Source organism: Geospiza fortis, unplaced genomic scaffold (assembly GCF_000277835.1).
Source record: "Geospiza fortis unplaced genomic scaffold, GeoFor_1.0 scaffold590, whole genome shotgun sequence".
NCBI classification, from domain to species: domain Eukaryota; kingdom Metazoa; phylum Chordata; class Aves; order Passeriformes; family Thraupidae; genus Geospiza; species Geospiza fortis.
This window is the reverse complement of record NW_005054402.1, coordinates 927,441-946,633: the sequence shown is the minus strand read 5'-3', so window position 1 is coordinate 946,633 and position 19,193 is coordinate 927,441. Positions and strand designations below refer to the sequence as shown.

The 19,193-nt window shown below is 41.1% G+C and overlaps 1 protein-coding gene across 1 annotated transcript in view; it reads left to right on the top strand.

Moving 5' to 3' along the window:
- The window catches only part of ANO1 (anoctamin 1), a 40,705-nt gene that overhangs the window by 13,782 nt on the left and 7,730 nt on the right, over window positions 1-19,193 (top strand). The window contains exons 8-21 of the mRNA XM_031061174.1: window positions 980-1,021; window positions 4,004-4,068; window positions 4,610-4,744; window positions 5,928-6,088; window positions 8,736-8,818; window positions 10,433-10,444; window positions 11,258-11,329; window positions 14,418-14,492; window positions 15,920-16,121; window positions 16,742-16,853; window positions 17,020-17,077; window positions 17,166-17,266; window positions 17,389-17,534; window positions 18,657-18,809. Of these exons, the coding sequence (XP_030917034.1) occupies window positions 980-1,021; window positions 4,004-4,068; window positions 4,610-4,744; window positions 5,928-6,088; window positions 8,736-8,818; window positions 10,433-10,444; window positions 11,258-11,329; window positions 14,418-14,492; window positions 15,920-16,121; window positions 16,742-16,853; window positions 17,020-17,077; window positions 17,166-17,266; window positions 17,389-17,534; window positions 18,657-18,809 (1,417 nt within the window). The remainder of the gene's footprint in view (window positions 1-979; window positions 1,022-4,003; window positions 4,069-4,609; window positions 4,745-5,927; window positions 6,089-8,735; window positions 8,819-10,432; window positions 10,445-11,257; window positions 11,330-14,417; window positions 14,493-15,919; window positions 16,122-16,741; window positions 16,854-17,019; window positions 17,078-17,165; window positions 17,267-17,388; window positions 17,535-18,656; window positions 18,810-19,193) is intronic.

The window sequence follows — 19,193 nt, the reverse complement described above, 5'->3', positions numbered from 1 at the left end:
TTCTGAGCAGCTCAGTGAGATGTCAAGAGTGTGTTCAGCTGTGGTGCTCATCAGTGAGAGCTCAGGAATTCTGGTGGCACTCAAGACAAGCCAGAGACCCCCATCCTGTCATGGGTGCACAGAGCTGGATGCTGGTGTCCTTCCGATTCAGAGGTTCAGGGTGCAACTAGAACTGACAAACACACACTCTTAGCCTGCAGAAAAGCTTGGCAGGTGTCACAGGGGCTGCCTGCCACACTGCTCACGCCTGAGCTGAGTGCCCAAGGGCTGTGGAGCCCAGTGCTGGTTTTCTGGCCTGGGATTTGAGGGTGAAGTGTGTCTTCCTGACTTTCTGCTCCCCACACTCACACTGGTTTTACATGGGACAGTGAGAGCTTTATCTTGGAGCACCCAAGAACAGAGCAGTGTCTTTGTCTGCCTGATGTTTGTCATGCGTGTCAGGGCTCTCAGACTAGAGCAGTGCTGTGTGGAAATTGAGAAAGTAAGGTTAAATAAACTTATCTTCCTGTTCTAGCCTCACATCTTTGGACAGCTGCTGATAGTCTTGTACAATTATTTATTGTCTTAGTTTGCTCAAAAAATAGCTCCAAATTAAATCCTCAAATCTAATCAGCCCTGAGTGTTTGGAGAGTCTGGAGAGGGAGCAGCTCTCTCAGCTGGTTCCTTCTCTTCCCAGTGGACTGAGCTGAACCCCAAATACCATGGCAATACCGCATCCTTTCCCTGGACATTTTTAGGCCACCTTTATCACTTATTCATTCCTTTTCCCCCCATGACAGACACTATTGCTCTCTCCTAATGTGCCCGACGACAGAAGACAAAGTGTGCCATGACAAATGGGCTCCTAAAATACAGCATTATTTTACAGATTGCTTTTTCTGGTTTTGATGCATTAAGTGAGTGGGAGACGTGGGTATGCAGGATCAGAGCAGTTCTTGGCACAAGCCGCTGGATGATGCAGATTTTTCTCTCTTTAAAGGGTGACTATGAAGGTGAAAACGTGGAGCCCAATGACAGAAAAGTAAGTTGATGCACAGGGGGGGCTTTAACATATTCACAAGAATCCCAGCCTGAAGAGTCACCTGTTGGAGTCTGGATGTTTTTGCCGAAACCCCACAGAAAATGCTGCAAAAAGGCACTAAATGCCAAGCAGTTTAAGGAAAAAAGTGCTTTGCAGCATTCAAATTTGCCCAAATGTGGATAGTGTGGATACGTATGAAGTAGCCAGCTCAGTAATGATACATTTCATGCCACATTGTGACATATGTTCAGATAATGTCATTTCAGGCCAGCTCTGATGAGAGTATGCTCAGTCATATTCTGCTATCTGTATTGGGCATAAATCCTGCTTCATTCCATGGCATGAGGATCAGAATTGGTGGAGTTGGGAGGCAGAGGCAGTTTATGCATATAAGCATGAAAGTGATTGGGAAAGATAAATATTGAATTTTTTTTAGGAATAAGAGGTCCTCAACAATGTTTTAATGTAGCTCTGCAGCTAGAAGCTGTCCTGTGGGTGTACACTGAGGCATTGCATCACTTTTTGCTGAAGTTAATGCTTTAAATTGTGGTTTTATTGTCTGTATAGTGAAAAGCATTTGTTCACTGTGGTAAAACAAGTAGAAATTATCCTAAGTAAGTACTTTTCCTAAGGAAGTAGGAAGTAATACTTTATAGTAAGGAAGTATGAGCAAAAAACCAAATTTTCCACCCTTTGTGGAAACGCTGATTTCTTAAATTCAAAGCTTAGTGACTTCATCATCCCCATCACACTTCCCCAAAGAAGGGTGGCTTTTGTCTGTGCATCAGACAAAAACTGGAGCGGTGACAACCAGTTCTCTCAGGAGGAGCTACTAAATTTGGGTGTTGTTTATGCTGGGGTTTCACTCCTGAAACTTTGCTTTTCCTGTTTCTGTTGTGATTTATTTTTTTTTTCTCCAAAGAAATGCTCTGAACAGTCAGGTCATAGGAAAAGCAGATTTAAGGACCTTCAGGCTTTATGCATAAAAATAGGTTCCAAAAATTGACAGTGTGCTGGTCCTTCAGGTGCAAATGGCTCATCAAAAGGCAGTGAATGTTATTTCCCTCCCTCTATTGATTTGTGTTAAAAATACCACACATCTGTCTTTTCATTATTAAGCAACACATCACTCAACTAAAAATAGAATGAAGGTCCGTGTTTTCTGGAAGTGTCCAGATTATCTTCTGCATTACTAACATCTCAAAGCTCACAAATTCACTAATTTCACAAGTTCATTGTGTGTTTGGAAGTGTTTACCTTGGCTTTTGACTTTCAGTTCCATCAAATAATCTTTTGGTGTGTTTTGGCATGTGTCTTCTGGTTTCTTGAAGCTTTCTTAAATCTTATCCAGCACCAGACCAGGCCTGTGCCTTTTTTAACAAGAAAATTAAAGATTTGAGGCCTAGAAATGAAGTAAATATTTAGGTCTAGTGTGCTGATCTCCTCTAATCATGTCTTTGAAGCTGTGCTTTGAATATCAGGCTGACAAATGTCAGGGTAAATGAGATAATTCATTTGTACTTTAGGCACAAATCTAGTTTCAAGTTGCACAAAACTAAAACATGGCACTGATGCAAAATCTTCTCAGCTTAGTGTTTTCCTGATATGGATGACCAGCTTGGATCACAGAAAAGGAATCTAATTTCCAGCATAAACTTAGTTTTAAAGATTAAATTTAAAAATATATATATAGAATGAAAGGGCTTAGCTAGTGCTGCATGTGGATGTTGAGGTGTCCCAAATAATTGCTTCCCAGACATAGGCAGTTGGCCTTAAACCTTTGGAAAATGTGGTTGAAAGAAACCTAAAGCAGAATAAAAATAAAGTTTGCAAGAATGTTGCTGTTTAACAAAGGCCTGCTGTTAAGTTTCAGTTCCTTCCTTACTGTTGTAAGGAAATTAATAATGATTCATGATTTTGGTTTGTAGAGGGGAAAACCTACATCCCATTTACATTTTTGACGTCATATTTCTGTAAAAGCTGAGAAGTTGCTCTGTTGGTTTTTTGAGTTTTTTAATGAGTCAAGCCATTTGTATAAGTACAGCAGTTCAGCTTGGAAAATTTCTCTGTTAATGGTTTGGCAGGAAATTTCCAAAATTGCTGTAGGAACATGGTTTGCTTTGGGGCTTCTCTGTGATCAAGTGTGAGCAGAAGGAATGGGCATGGGTAGTGGCCAGGCTCTGGTCTGCCCTTTTCTTTTTGCTGAAGAAATGTAGGAGTTTGACGTCTGTCAAGTTTCCCATGATAAAATAGTCTGGAGTTTAGGGAATGGCATCCTGTTTGGTCAAGGAACAAGATCCATCCTGTTGCCCTCCCTGTACTAGTTTCAGTCTTTGTTCCCCATTGAGTTTCATCTCTTGGTCACTCTGTTGGCTGAATTGAATGAGGGACGAAAGTGAGGTTTGAGAAGCACTATTTATATACTTTACAAAACAGAGGATAAGTTGAAGGTCTCAGAGGAACCTATTTTTATGAAGCATTCAGTTTTGCAAATCAGTAACGGGGATCATTGTTTTCCTTGGCCCATATCCTGACAAAAAGGAAGAGTGGAAATCGTTGGCTTCTTGTGGTTTAAAGCTGAAGAAAAATTTTAAATTGAGGCACCTCAGCCCAGCACCTCTTGCTGGATGCTGAATTATAGTGAAATGGCCTGAGGCTGTGTCAGGGGAGGTTGAGGTTGGATGTCAGGAGAAGATTCTTCCCCTAGAGGGTGGCTGGGCCTATGGATTACAAAATCAGCACTGCTGTCCCTGTCTCTGCTTAGGTGTCCATCAGTCCAGCTGCTGAAGAGCCTTTCAACGTGCTGGAATCCATCTCTCTGTTGGAGCATGCCAAACCATCACATTTACTTTTAATATTTAATTCGGGCTGCATGTGTTGGGCCGAAACGCCGGCGTGGTGCGGCCTGCGGGGCCTGCAGCGGCCAGGGCAGAACCCGGTGGTGCTTTGCTCTCATCTTTCTCGTGCCTTTCTGTCTTCCAGCTCCTGTGTGAGGAGTGGGCGAGCTACGGGGTGTTTTATAAATACCAGCCCATCGACCTGGTGAGGTGAGAGTTCAGCCCTGGCCATGGAGTTTCCATGGGGCAGAGGATGTTCATGCCCCATGCCCCTGGGTGGATGTTACCCTCAGTGCCCCCTCACGCCGGGGGGATTCCAGAGAATGGGAAATTCACTGGGAGAAAAGGAGTTTTCTGTGAGTTTAGAACATGCTGATATATCCCACACAGAGTGAAAGCTTGCAGGGGGTATAATTTAATTAATTTTGTTTGCTTGTAATAAGACTCTCTGAGGAAAATGAGGTGCCTTTTGAAGAGGATTGACTCACAGAAGGTCCAAAGATACCAATTTGCAGGAGAAACACAGTAGGGGCAAAAAATGACCAGTGGGACAAACTTGTTTTCAGGGTGCCTGTATCTCTGGATGGACTCCAAGCATCATGAGAAAGAGAGTCCTCTGAGAAGAAAAAAATTCCCACAGGTCATCCATGCCTAATCCAGATGTGATTCATAATTTTAGCCACGTTATATTTTAAGAAATACGAAACATGTCTCTCTTATTTCTTTCTCTTTTTTTCTAAATGTATTTCAGAAAATACTTTGGAGAGAAGATCGGGCTATATTTTGCCTGGCTGGGAGTTTATACACAAATGCTCATTCCAGCTTCAATTGTAGGGATTATCGTTTTCCTCTATGGCTGTGCAACTGTGGATGAGAATATACCCAGGTAAAATGGATGAATAAATAGATATGGCTGTTAGAGGGCACTTCAAGCTCAAAGTTGCCTTGCTTTAGAAATGTTTTGTCAGTATATCTAGGCCAGGCATAGCTGAAATTGGGATTTCTTGTTCCTGGGTCTTGCCGCCCACATTCCTTCACCCCAGTCCCCATTCCCATCTATCTATCCCAGCAGGATAGTGTGGTCCTAAAACTCTCCATTCTCACACTTCATCTTTTGGAAGCTGTGCTTCAATTAATCCACCTCCACAGGCCCCCTGATCTCAGCTTCCAGTAAGGCACAGAGCTCTCCCAAGGGCACAGAGCAGCCCATTTCTATCTCATTAGCATTCATTGTTACTATTACTTGGGCAGTTTGCTTTGATGTCCTAAAAATAATTCTTGGCCGGTTGCTCAGGTGGTTGGGTTTTTTCCCAAACTCAGATCATTATGTTAAAACAAACCAGCAAAATTCTGCTAATGAGGGGGTTTGGTGCTTCCCAGCACAGAGTGCTGAGGAGGGCATTGTGTGACAGAGAGATGCATCAAGAATATGCATCTCTCAAATAAGCTACTGTGATCACGTCAACAAAATCTGGATGTCCTCCTACTTTTAATCTTTCAGCAAGTTTTGTATTAAAACATTTTTAAAGCCCTCTGATTTTGCATTATTCGCCCTGCATGCATCATCAGCTGGAGATGCAAATTACATGGTTTGTACAACAAGCACCAGCTCTGAATAACAGAGCAGATAATGGGTACCGAAAAATAGATTTAATTTTTTTTTTTGTTCATTAAGACTGCTTTGTAGTGCTTCCAACAGTTGAAGAAAGTCAAAGGGAGGGTCACTGTTGCTATTTCACAGATGGAGCACAGAGGAGATAAATTGGTTGAACTCCAGTCTCTTGATGTTCAGCACTTCCCTTGTACCTTATCTATCACTGTAGATAAAACAAGAGTGTTTTATTTTATTTTTATTTATTTTATTCTGTAAGATCTTAGAGTAGAAAGCATAGAGCCTTATGACTCTGGGGCAGGAAGGAGGGAGGGAGGGAGGATTTCAGCCCCTGCAGTGGTGTAGGATCGTATCCAATGATCCTACAGAAGCAGCTGCTGTCCAAAAATGATCACCAGAGCACAAAGCTGGAGCCATCCTGACCATGCTTTTCCCTTCTCTTGTGGCTTTGTTGCAGTATGGAGATGTGTGACCAGAGAAACAACATCACCATGTGTCCCTTGTGTGACAAAACGTGCAGTTACTGGAAGATGAGCTCTGCTTGTGCCACTGCCCGTGCAAGTCATCTGTTTGATAACCCTGCAACTGTCTTCTTCTCAGTCTTCATGGCTCTCTGGGGTAAGGAGATCTATGCCTTGCTGTTAAGCTTTTAATTATTAAAAATACAACGGAAGAAACAGAGGAGATAAAGCAGTATATTTATACACAGGCAGTAAATGATAGAAAGAATTTCTCTTTTTTTTTTCTTCTTCCTTTTTTTTTTTTTCTTTCCCATGAAACTGTCACGCCCAAATTTATATTCTGGACTGGAGGCTAAGATTCAAAAAGTTGCTGAAGCTGAATAGCAAATGAAATTGTTAAGCATCTGTCATAAAACTGCTGCGTGGTATGTCAAAATTTCATTAACGGGATTGCACAGCTTGCCAAAAAAAAAAAAAATCTCTTTGCAGAGCCAGCTTCCACTTTAGAACATTACAGAAGAAATGTATTAATGTACTCTGGGGTTGAGGGGAGGGCTCTGGGGGGGAAGTGTAATGGCCTTTAGTGTCTTCAGGACAAACCAACATTGATTCCTGAGTGTGCTGCGAGATGCAATTAGGTTTATCAGCAGGCAGACATCATGCAAGGAGGCTGGGAAGAGGGAACAGTGGTGCAGAGGGATTTTTCCTGATCCTGATGCTGCCCTCATGCTTTGAGCCCTTTCTGGGCATGTCTCTGGCATTTGAGTCAAAATATGAACCCCCTCATGACATCTTTGTGAGGATGTCTTCAGAAATTGTTATGGAGGGCTTCTCCCATCCCTGCTGGGGGAGGGATGGGGAACCTCATTGCTCCAGGAATGGGCTCTGGGGGAGAGGAGCTTTGATGGCCACATATTCCCAGCAGCAGTGAGAGCAGCACAAAGCCCCCCTGTACACCTTGTTGTGAATTAACATTACCTGTTCTGGATTATATTTCATTCTAATAATACACCCTGAGTGTTTATCTCTTCCAGTACCTAGGGAACTGTTTGTACATTACCAGTCATCTGAACTGATTTAAGTACAATTCAGTATAATTTAATTTTGATTTTTGGCCAGGATCTGTATTTGGGATAACATTGTTTTAGATGCAGCACTGTGACATTATTCTCAGGTACCACAAAGGAAAGTCAAGTGTCGGCTTTGGTCTCCCTCATTTACCATTAGTGGGAGACCCACATGGATCTTGGCATGTTATCCTCTTGTCCAAAAAGTAAAAGTTTGCCTCCCTTTCCACAGCAAGCAACTACGGGTCTCTTCATCCAGTTTTTACACTCTTGTGCAAAGTAAGGCAAATTGGCAGAAGCCAGGTTCTGGGCCCTGCACAAAATCTGACAGGGTTTTGGAATGGGATGTCAAACTTCTCAAGCTCTTTGGAGTCAGCACAAAGTTTTATTGTGGTACAATCCCATATAAACCAAACATTGTTTCAAAAGGGTCTTTTTCAACTGGAAAACTAAGAACTTTCCCCACACAGTTTTGAATTCATGTTGTTAAATTCATGTATGGTTGAAATAGGAAAGTGCAGGTGCTCGTGGCAGAGCAGGGATGCAGCTGCCTGGCACCTTCCCCCAGGGCTCCCAGAACAAGCCAGCATTCCAGACACTGTCCTCTCCTTCAGCCCTGCTGTAAGTCAGTGCCACGGGAGGATTTCCAGCAGCATCTCGGTCATGTTCCACATCTCTGGCTGTAAATGGAAGCTGCAGCCCCCAGCCAGTGTGAGAACTGTGAGGAGAGGAGAGGCAATGCCAGGTCCCCGAGACAAGGACCCTCTCAAGACGCAGCTCTGGTCACCCTGATTCACAGGAAGCCTGTGGCTTGTGAAGGGGCTCAGCTGTAGCTTTTCCACATGAAAGTTTCGCTTGGAAGGCGAATGAATGTCATGGCCCCAGCCTGGCTCCAGTCAAGAGGGTGTCCTTTCCTCTCTGTTCAACTTTGTTACCCTCTCCCTGCCTCTGTTTTTTCTGGATATGAATGTTTCTGAGCACATCTGTTAATACTCACTGTGGGAAGCTCCCCTGAGAACACCATTTCTTGGTAGACTTGCCTCTTTCATAATCACTTATTTATTATACAACACTGGTGTATTCCCAGCATCTAAATATGTCCTCTGAGAACTCGCTCGGTCTCAGGGGCAGATAGACTGATATAGACTGGGATCATTCATGGGGACTCAAGAATTGCTTTAACGAGGTTTTTTTCTCTGAGCCTTCTCCATCAAAAAGAAAATGGCTGGGTTTCTAATGATTAAAACTCTTAAAGGCTTCCTCTTTCACACTTTCACAAGAGTGTTTGGGTTTGAGTGTGAAGATTAGAGCCAACCACTCTATTGTGACCACTAGGTGGATGTAATTATAATGATATAAAAATGCTTTATCATGATGTCCTTGAGGGAATAACTCTGCCATCAGTACAAGTGAAATCATTCCTATTTTGTACAGATAAGATTCAGGTTTTTTGGATTCACAAATGAAACAATACACAGTTGAAGACCAATAATATTATTAGTCACACATACAAATATTTAAATAAATTTGGCTGCCTGGCTTTCTTAGACCCCTTAAAAATTGCAGGCATCTTCCTAGGTGGAGCTGTGGATGTAATGCCCTTTCTTCAGCTCACCTGGATAAAACATTTGGTTCCTGGCACATCAGTGTTTCCCAGCCAGACCTAACTGTTAAATAAAAGAAAGCAGAAATGAAGTTCTGTGGTAATCTGTGTTACATGTTAAACTGTTGTTTCAGCTGCCACCTTTATGGAGCACTGGAAGAGAAAACAGATGCGCCTCAACTACAGGTGGGACCTGACTGGGTTTGAAGAGGAGGAGGTTTGTCCCTTCAGTTCTGACTCTTTGCTTTCCACCCTGCTGTTGCCCTGACCTTACAGACTTTACCTCATGTTCCTGGGAGGGTTCCATCCTACAGGAGGAAGGAAAATCCCTATACATGAAGCCTTTGAGGTTTTTGTAGCAAAGACATGACTAGTCCGGTCCTGTTGTCATGGGAACATAATTGTATAGCCACAAAATGTGATTTTTTTTCCTGTTTGAAGTGTGGGGTCACACCTAACAGTGTAGGCATGGAATATACAGCTCAGACCTTCTGCTGGGCTGAAGTCAGGGTGCCAAGAGCCAAGGACCTCATTCATCACACACTGCTGTAAATCAGAAATGAGTGCATTGAAGCTGATAAAGTTACAGTGCTGTAAAAAAAGCACTGAAAAATTCCTGTTAACTTTAACGATGCAGGATCAAGCCCTGACTTGGAAAATACCTCAGAAAGCATTGCCAGACATGTGGGCTTGAGGCATGGGGAGGGACACGGTGTGGAGGTGGTGGAGTTTTTTGCAGTGGCTAAAACAAAAGTAATACCTCTGGCCAGGTTTATTCTAAATCTGCTGAAGAGCATAAAGAAGAAAAGGCCCAAATCTGTATGAAAAAAAGATGTTCAAAATCAATGAAGTTTTAGAAAGAGAGGAGAAAGTCCTCAGTCAGCTGAGAAACTGTTTCTCACCTTTTTGGCTTTGATTTTGCCACTTTACAGAAAATAAAGGAGACCCCTTCCCAGAGCAGAGCACAGTCCCAGCCCCCAGCCTTGCCCTGCTGCTGTTATTAAAAGAAGTATGACCTCCCTTGTCACGTCTCTAGATGTCCTAAATAGACACACAACAAATACTGCTCACGTGAAACACAAACCTCAGCAGCCCTTCCTGGCTTTGACACCCTGCAGCTCGCTGAGCCTGGCACTGCCATCGCTCCCCTCGCCCCCAGAGCCTTTCTGTAGGAATTATCTCACTTTAATATGTTTATCTCCTCCAAAATATATTTAGGTGCCCTGTGCCAGCAGCTTCTACACTCATCCATACCTGTTTACTGGGGGAGAATACAGGGATTTATTTCCTGGACACTATATGCTCCTTTATTTTTGGTAACTTGTTAGCATCCATGAAAGTGAAGAGGATTAAGTGTATCTTTTCAATGGCAGCTTCATGTCTGAGTCCAGAGCTCTGCACAGCCAAACCAGCAGCTGTCAATTCCATATATTTTATTCTGTGTTTTTGGTGGTCACTGATAAATAATACAGTCATGGGTTTTTCACAGAATTTAAGGTTCTCCTGTTGCTGATTTGGGGGAAACTTAAGCTAAAATCATGTTGAACGGTTGGGGTTTTGAGTGAAATGCTAAAGCACAAAGTATCTCATTTTCTGGTGTTTTTAGGGATGCCAGGTTCACACAATGCTTGCAGTAATGTTAATTAATATAGAACATGAATAGACTGGGTTTTCTTCAGTAGTGTCTAACCATCCACTGTACCTATGTTTGTTTCATGTAACTTTTAATCTATAAATACAATATGACCTGGAACAGTTCAGTAATCAAATTTTTATTTATTTGTTTTTTGTTTTTTCTTGTTTTTCGTGGTTTTTTTCTGGTTTCCTGAAGGAGGCAGTCAAGGTTTGGAAAACATTTTTTTTTTTTCAAATCGCTCCTACCTTTTTTATTCCATGTCTACTGATGAATGCCATCTTTTGATCTCCATTTCTCCTTTTTCAAGCATTAGATTTTCTTTGGAACTCCCACTGATTGCTTTGCCTTTACACCCTTCCCCTCTCCACTTGTTCAGACTTTTTTCAGCTCCGTTCTGTTTCCCATCCAATGCATAATTTTGAATTCTGACTCTTTTATGAATGCGTAATTGTCGGGAATTCTGAACCCATGAATCTTCCTCAGTCTTTTGGCTGTCTCTTACTTCCAAGTGTTTCCCGCACCTTCTCCTGCAATGCAGACAGAAAATCTGTGGATGCTGTCCTGGACAGAATTAGGGGAACACCCCAACTGACAATTTTATGGGATCCCAAAGACAAGTATTTTGCATACTTACAGCAGAAAATTAATCCTCTCATGAGCTGAGGATCACTGAAATTAGTTAATGACATTTAACTTTTTTCAAAAATAGAGGTAACTAAAATCCAAGCATCATGAGCTGTGCTGTCTGCAGGTTGTGCTGCATATCTCATATATTAAGTGTAATCTACACAGCACTGCACATTGCTGTCCAAATCATTCTTCAGCTGCTCCTGTATTCACAGGACTTAACATTTTTTTAATTATAGTCAACTATCAATCGACATGAATGACATACCAAGTGAATTGGAATTCAGTTAGAAAACTCAGAAATCATCAGGAAATCAACCTGCAGAGAGTTCACCTGTAGCTGATAGAGAAAATAAGTCTTGCTTTTTTTATTAAATATGACTTCTTCCACAGGATCATCCAAGAGCAGAATATGAAGCAAAAGTTTTAGAAAAATCATTGAGAAAAGAACACAAACATAAAGAGGTATGGTAAAAATTTTCATTTGTTTCACTTATGAAAAAGAAGGTTATTACAGCAGGCAGTGACCCAAGACTAAATAGGTAAAAAGTAGTCAATGCTCACTGTGTTTAAATTCCAGGTGTCTTCTTCCACACATGAGATGCTCAGGATCTGCCAGGCACAAGACCTGATTAAATCTAGAAATTACTTTACTAATTAGATTCAGGTGTGGCTCAGGGAAACTAACAGAGCCTCATCAAAGAGGTGCTCCTCTAACACTGATAAATCAAGTTTCAGAAAACTGTTACAAACCATCTTGTTCTGTGCAGTACCTAAAGCCTCTCAGGAGAAGTTCTCTGTCTTGCTGGACTGTCTCTGCAAATAAAAATATTAATGAAGAGTACTAACTCCAATTTCCACGCCAAATTCCAGCTTTGGCAATAACTTTCTGCCTTTTAAAACCACAGCTTCCCCTTTTTATCCCACTGAATGAGGCAGTGCTCACTTATGCTCTAAACTTGCTCTTTGTGTCACTGTGAGAAAGGTGCTGCAGGTCACCCCAGGAGCATCTGCCTCCTGGCAAGGGATGGTGCAGTCCTACAAGCAGCTTCCCTGCCCTTTAACTGGAGCTGGAATTCCTTTCCTGTCAGCAGCAGAGTGATTTGGGAAAGCTCCTTTTCTCCCCTGCACACTGATGCCCCCATTCTACCTGAGGTTATTCCCCCTTCACTGCAAGGACTGAGCCATTTGTGTGCTGTGGTTTTATTGGGAAAGGTAAAATGTCCCACATAAAATTTGGCAGAATTTCCACTCTTGTGTCTGTTGCCAGTGGCACCACAATGTGGAACTGTTCCCTAAATTGGGATTTTATGACAACCCTGTGAAAATACAACTGCAATAACATTTACACTCTTTAGGGGAGCACATATAGATGAATGTTAAAGTAAATTTATGCTTGAGTACCACTGGGCCCCTCTTAACAGATGCTACAGAGCTGGTGGTGCGTTCCCATTAATCATAGGATCTGTATGTAAGTGGTTCAGGGCCATAAGCAAATTAAATCCCTTTTAAAATCCCTTGCAGAAGAGAAACAATTTGGCTTGCTGCACTATGACAGGCTGGGTAAAAGATTTTGGATACAGACTTTACTGTATTCCACTAAAAACCTGTAACTTGCTCTACTTTTGAGTAGAATCTGAATTCAGATCTTAAATGTGGAAGACTAATCAGACAACTAATGAATGGTGGCCCTCTAATATTGGAGAATGAAAGTTGAGCAATTAAGAAAGGATTTTTTTTTTTTAAGCAGACTATTTATAAGTTTTTGGGCTGTGTTCAATTTGGATGTTACTAATTTGGGAAACGTGAGAAAAAGAGGTTTTTTTCTGAAAGACTTGGTGGTTATCTTTCATTGGGATCTAGTGTGTTAAAGTTCAAATTTGACAGTTGTAACACTTGGAAACCTTCTTAAAGAAAAATATCTAAAGCTAAACCAAAATTGCTTGTAGCTTTTTCAAGAGAAGTCTAATTAAAAAAAAATTAAAGGAAAAAAAAAATCTGCACATTCTTTACACATCATAAAATTGAAAGCAGAGCACAATCCTATATTAAAAAGGGAATATCATTTGCAGGATTGCCTGATGTTCCCTAGGATTTGGGGCAAGCATTTATCTTTTGTTGCTGTTATATTTTATTAACTTAAAGCTGAAACAGAAAGCTTTAACCAGGCTAACAGAGCATTCAATTGTGCTAAAGTGCTGTGTCAGTAGAGAATATGGAATTAATTACTGGAATTAATTGAGCAGTGCTTTGTAATGCCATATTTCCCGACCCTTTTCTGTTTCCTTTGACTGCCCATCAGAAGCACCGATATTTTCCAGAAGAGACAGCAAACAAATGGAGACAAAGAGTTAAGAAAGTCATGGCTGGGGTGAAATTGGTTCTTTTTATACAAACTTATGAAGAAACTCAAATTATGAGTAATTATGGAAGACACAAATCAATTTGGTTTTGGCTGTTGAACCTTTGTTTAATATTCACATTCAGTTCTGGGTTTCTTCCCCTTCCTCACCTCATTCCTTCAGCATTTTTTGGGACACTGCTCCATGAGTTGGGAATGGCACTGCATGGCTAATCTTAGATTTCCCATCCTGGATCTTATGTTTTGCAGAGGAGCATGGGCCATGTGCTGAAAGAGCTGCTTGCACTTCCCTGAGACAACGTGCATGTCATAAAAATAGAATTTGAGCGATATTTTTATGTGCATTACAACGTGTGCATCATCCTCTGAGATGTTCCTTTTGCTGTTGATTTTCTGTGTTTCAAAACAATTCCGGGTATCCAAGTTTGCGAAGGACTCCAGAGGAGCAATGCTCTTCTAAATTAATATTTTGTAGCCGAAATTCAGGCAGTGGCTGATTGACTGGGTTTAGGGAATTCAGCAAATATACAGTGTTATATAGAAAATAACAAAATTGTTTGGGTTGGAAAGGACCTTAAAGATCACCTCATTCCAGTCCCCTTTCTATAATTCCTATTACTGTAGTCCATTGAATACCATAGGAATAGCCAGGTAAAATTAAAAGTCACTCATATCAAATGAATTTTAAGTCTTTCCACACACCAAAACTTAATCTTTCCTGTCAACTGAGTGTTCACCTTGGAGCTACTCTGGAGTATGAATTAATTTAATACTTAAATCTGTATTTCAGTGGAGCCAGTGGTGCAACAGCAGAGCTGCAAATATTAACTGTGGAAGGGGGGAGGAAGGAGGGGGATTTTTGTAGGAAAAGCAAAAGAAAATATTTAACAGCAAGAGAGACCTTACTTCATGGTTTATGACAGCCTATTTGCATGTTTCTTTCAAAAAGTACACAGAAAAATCTGGTTTATTTATACTCCCAGCACAGGCACTTGACCAGTCTGAACCTGGATACGGAGTAAACAATTTGCCTGTGTGGAATTGTGACTGTAAACACTGTGGCTGCATCTTCTAACTGGTTGTGGTTTTGCCAGCCTTTTCTTCCCCCTCTCTGTTTCATCACATGTGCAGAATCACACTCTCCTTCTTTATCAAATGTACCTTTTTTTTCCCCACAAAAAAAAAATTTAGACGGATAAAGAGAAGCTGACATGGAAGGACCGTTTTCCAGCCTATTTAACCAATTTTGTTGGCATCATCTTCATGGTAAGCATCACCTGGCAAAACCTGAAAATTTTTATTACTGAATCATTGTATGGAAGAGAAGTGATAGGAAACTTTAGCAGGTGGATATAGTTCAAAATGGCTTTTCTCCAGTGAAAAAATTCAAACATTTTATTGGTTTATGATCTGAAATCTTTGCAAGAGCTTGAATTTCTACTTTGCTGTCTTTCTCCAATAAAGACAAAAGAATACTAAACTAGGGGAGGGGAAAGTGAGGGCACAGAAATGGACATTCCCACACCATTGATGGGATGAAGCTTAAAAAGTACAGAGAGCCCTCTCAGAAAGTAGAGACCAACATCATTTTTATAATCAAACTTTAGGAAATAACTGACATTGCCAGTTGCAATCATAATTGCAATGATTTTCAATAAATCAGTCAAATTTGGAGCTATACCATCTAACTGGAGAATTGCAAACAGAGCACTTAATTCAAGGAAAAGGTAAAATACTGATGAGAACAGCCTTCTTCCATTTGCTGATAAAGCATCAGCATTTAAAGCAAATGTTGACAGAAACCATAATAATTCAAGTCATGGAACAGATTGGCAGATATAGTGAAAAAAGCTTAAACCCTTTCCAAAGGTAGAATTTCCCAGACTAAGTCAATTATTTTGGTTTTTTGGTGTAGGGATTTTGGTTTAGGGTTGAGTTTTTTAAATATCTGCATTTTCAGAGAACAGAAATGCAACAAATCTCATATGCTCAGCTGAAGAATAGGTACCTTTTGAGAATCACATTTTAAAATCATTCCTTTATTTAAGCAATGAAAAATTGAGAGAGTTTACTGTGCCAGGAAGTGTGTTGATTTAATCAGATTTAATTTCAGTTTGTGACTATGAGAGCACAGTGAGCCTGTCTAAGGGATTTGAAGGCTGGTATGTAGAGTAAAGCTGAAATACTCCATTGTTTCAAATGGAGTATCTATTTCAAATTTGGAATATTTATTTCAATTAAACAAATTATTGTGTTTATCACAAAGGAAACACCGTGTGTATATGCTGCTGGTGTCAGGGCTGAAAGCAAGCCCACTAATACTTTTTATATTAGTATTTATATTAATTACAATTATTACTTATATTCATTAGTAATATATAGTATTTTAGAATTTATTTATTTATTAGTAATATGCAGTATTTTTTAATGATGCTAAGCATGGAGTTTACATTTAGGTGCCTTTAAAAAAAAAAGCCTTTTGCCTACTATTGTGGCATCATGGTGCCATTCTTTTTCCTGTGATTTTCAAGCAAAAAAGGGGCTCCTTTCCCACAGTTTATCAAGGCCTTAATGCAGTATTGGGTGGACTTGGGGAGTGGCCCAAGATCCCATTTTTAAGTTTATTTCTAAATCCCAAACAAAGCGTTCGAAGGCAAACCTTTGGTAAGGTTTTGGGCGATTCTTCCTGGCAGGTTGGGCTGACCTTCGCCATCGTGTTCGGGGTGATCATCTACAGGATCTCCACAGCTGCTGCTCTGGCCATCAGCTCCACGCCCTCGGGGCGCTCCAGCGTCCGCGTCACCGTCACCGCCACCGCCGTCATCATCAACCTGGTGGTCATCATCATCCTGGACGAGGTGTACGGCTGCATCGCCAGGTGGCTCACGCAGATCGGTGCGTTGGAACCTCAGCTCACCACAAGGGGGTCAAATCTGAGCACCCAGATCACTGGGGATCATGAGTAGGCACGTTTGTGCCTAAAATTTCACCGTGGAACTTTATTATTTTTATTATTATTTCCAAGAAATTGTTAGTAACCAAAGGTCCAGAAATCTTTTCAGGTCAAGTTTTTGCACACCTACAAATGATTGGCATGAAGGTCAGGCAGGTGTGGAACTAAATTGTAATTGCCATTTTAATGTGTCTGACTGGGATCCTCAGCAGACTGGCCACTGGCCTCAGTGCAGCCATACATATATATCCCTTTGTTTAAAAGGTGGCTTTTAAACAAATGATGTTAAACAAATGATGTGATGATGTTCTCCAAAACCCACATTTATAAGATCTTGAAATGATTCCAGGTAGGATAATTCCTTAACGTTTCTTATCCGTGTCCCATTGCTTCCAGAGGTACCAAAGACTGACAAGAATTTCGAGGAGTGGCTGCTTTTAAACAAATGATGTTAAACAAATTGTGTGATGATGTTCTCCAAAAACCACATTTATAAGACCTTGAAATGTTTCCAGGTAGGATAATTCCTTAAGGTTTCTCATCCATGTCCCATTGGTTCCAGAGGTACCAAAGACTGACAAGAACTTCGAGGAGCGGCTGATTTTCAAGGCTTTCCTGCTGAAATTTGTCAACGCCTACACGCCCATTTTCTACGTGGCTTTCTTCAAAGGCCGGTGAGTGAAGGAAGGGCTGTTCAGGGTTTCAGCTTCTTGGAGGCCTTTTCAGGACTAAACATTAGGTGGTCCCACCCAGAAGCATGGAGTATGACATAAATTACTTTAGGAATCAAATATTAAAAGTATAAAATCTGTCTGATGTTTTTAACTCGTTGTGCCCTAGATTTGTTGGACGTCCAGGCGACTACGTCTACATTTTCCATTCCTTCCGAATGGAAGAGGTAATTGAATTTCTATCCTGTTTGAGATCATATTGGTTGGATGGGGTGGAGGAGATGTTCTGACTGACCTCTCCTCTGTCCACCCCAGTGTGCCCCAGGAGGTTGCCTAATGGAGTTGTGTATCCAGCTCAGTATTATCATGTTGGGCAAGCAGCTGATCCAGAACAATTTGTTTGAGATTGGCATCCCGTAAGTAGCAATTTCTGTGCTTTCTTATTTTAATTATCATGCCTGGTAATACAAAACCACTGAGAAATGAGCACTGAGTGAGCAGAATGGAGTGCTCAGCAAATTGTCTCCATTTCCTTCAGAAAAATGAAGAAGTTTATACGATACTTGAAATTGAAGCGTCGGCGTTCTCTAGACCATGAAGAGCACATGAAGAAAAAGCAGCGCTATGAAGTGGACTATAACCTGGAGCCCTTCGCTGGACTCACCCCTGAGTACATGGAAATGAGTGAGTGAGGTGGAAAGAAGGCATTTTAAACTGTAATTATTGTGACTAATTGGGATGGAGAGCTGAGCTTTTTGAACTGTACATTCAGCAGACAGTGGATATGAGATAGCTGAATTATTAACGTGTGCAGTCTTGGACTGGAGCATGTTTCAGCCAACCCTGGCTGCTGGAGGGCTGAATTGTGCTCTCTGCTGTTTGCAAGCCCTTACTTTAGAATGATATTTTAGATATTTTCTTTAAAGCCATGTAACATCACTGTCAAGTTTCAAATGCAAATGATTAAGTGGCATCTACTTGAGATTGTGAGGCATATTTTACCATCAGTTGAACCCTTCACTGGAAGTGAGTTAGTTCAGATTTGATTATTTCCACACCAGAGTCTTTTATCTGATATCTGAACTAAATCTTCTGAGAGCAGTGCATATCTGTAGATCTGGTTGTACTTGACAGATCGCATAGAATTTTTTTTCAAGTAGTAGGTTGAGTGAGATAAATTAGAATATCTGGTGACCTTGATGTTCAGAGTACTTGAAGCAGATGGGAATTCAGTGGGACAAACTGAATGGCCATGCTGCCAGTTCCTAAAAATAAGAAAATATGCTGTTACTGAGCTCAGCATTTGGAAGTAACAGGAGAAAGATGGGCACTGGCAGTACCAGGATGAGCATGACATCCATACAAAAAGCAAACATGATCCCAGGTTATAGGAAGCAAGTTATTCTTGGCAGAGGCAGGAATCAGCCATGTCCTTTCCAAAGCTTCCAGTGAAAGCCCAAAACCTGCCAGGTGGAACATGGCAAGCTTTGGTAGAGCCAACATGGTCACTGCCATAATCCCACTCCTTCAGGTGACTCCTGTGACAGCTTTGCCCATGGAAAAATTGTTTAAGGAGCTTCCCCATCCTTCTGGTTACTATCTCCTTGCCTTTTACAAGGTGACAACTGGCCCTTCCATACCCAAACAGAGCAGCCATCTTGCAAACTGTGCCTGATACAGAAAATGGGATTGAGTCTCGCAGAAGTCATCACCTCATCAGAATTTAGGGGCTGGCACTGATGTGGTGATGGGTGCATTTGGTAAATACTAACAACAGGCACTGAAATGGTTTCTTCTTCTTTCCAGTTATCCAGTTTGGGTTTGTAACTTTGTTTGTTGCCTCCTTCCCGCTGGCACCTTTGTTTGCTTTATTGAACAACATCATTGAAATCCGTCTGGATGCCAAAAAATTTGTTACTGAGCTGAGGAGACCGGTAGCAGTGAGAGCAAAGGATATAGGTAAGTGGATATTGTTATTGTATCCCTGTTTGTTTATTCCTGGATTGATGGCAGGATATTGTTATGCTGAGCTAGTTTCAATAACAGGGAGATATTTATAGGAAAAGTCAAAACATTCAGCTGTGGCTTACCTGTGAATTGACATAATTTATTGAGGCTTTACCTTAAAAATAGGAAGACCATAGCTTTAAATTCAGATGAATATTTCATTAAGTAAATATTATGACTTTTTAAATCAAAATGATCAATGCAATTGCAAAATATCTCACACTGTTCTGACATCAACAGCCCTTCCTGGCAATGCAGTTTTTGCGCAGAAGCAAAAATTTCCGCATTTAACAACTCTGCACTGGCCTCAGAAATACCCTTGGGAATGAGAGGAGA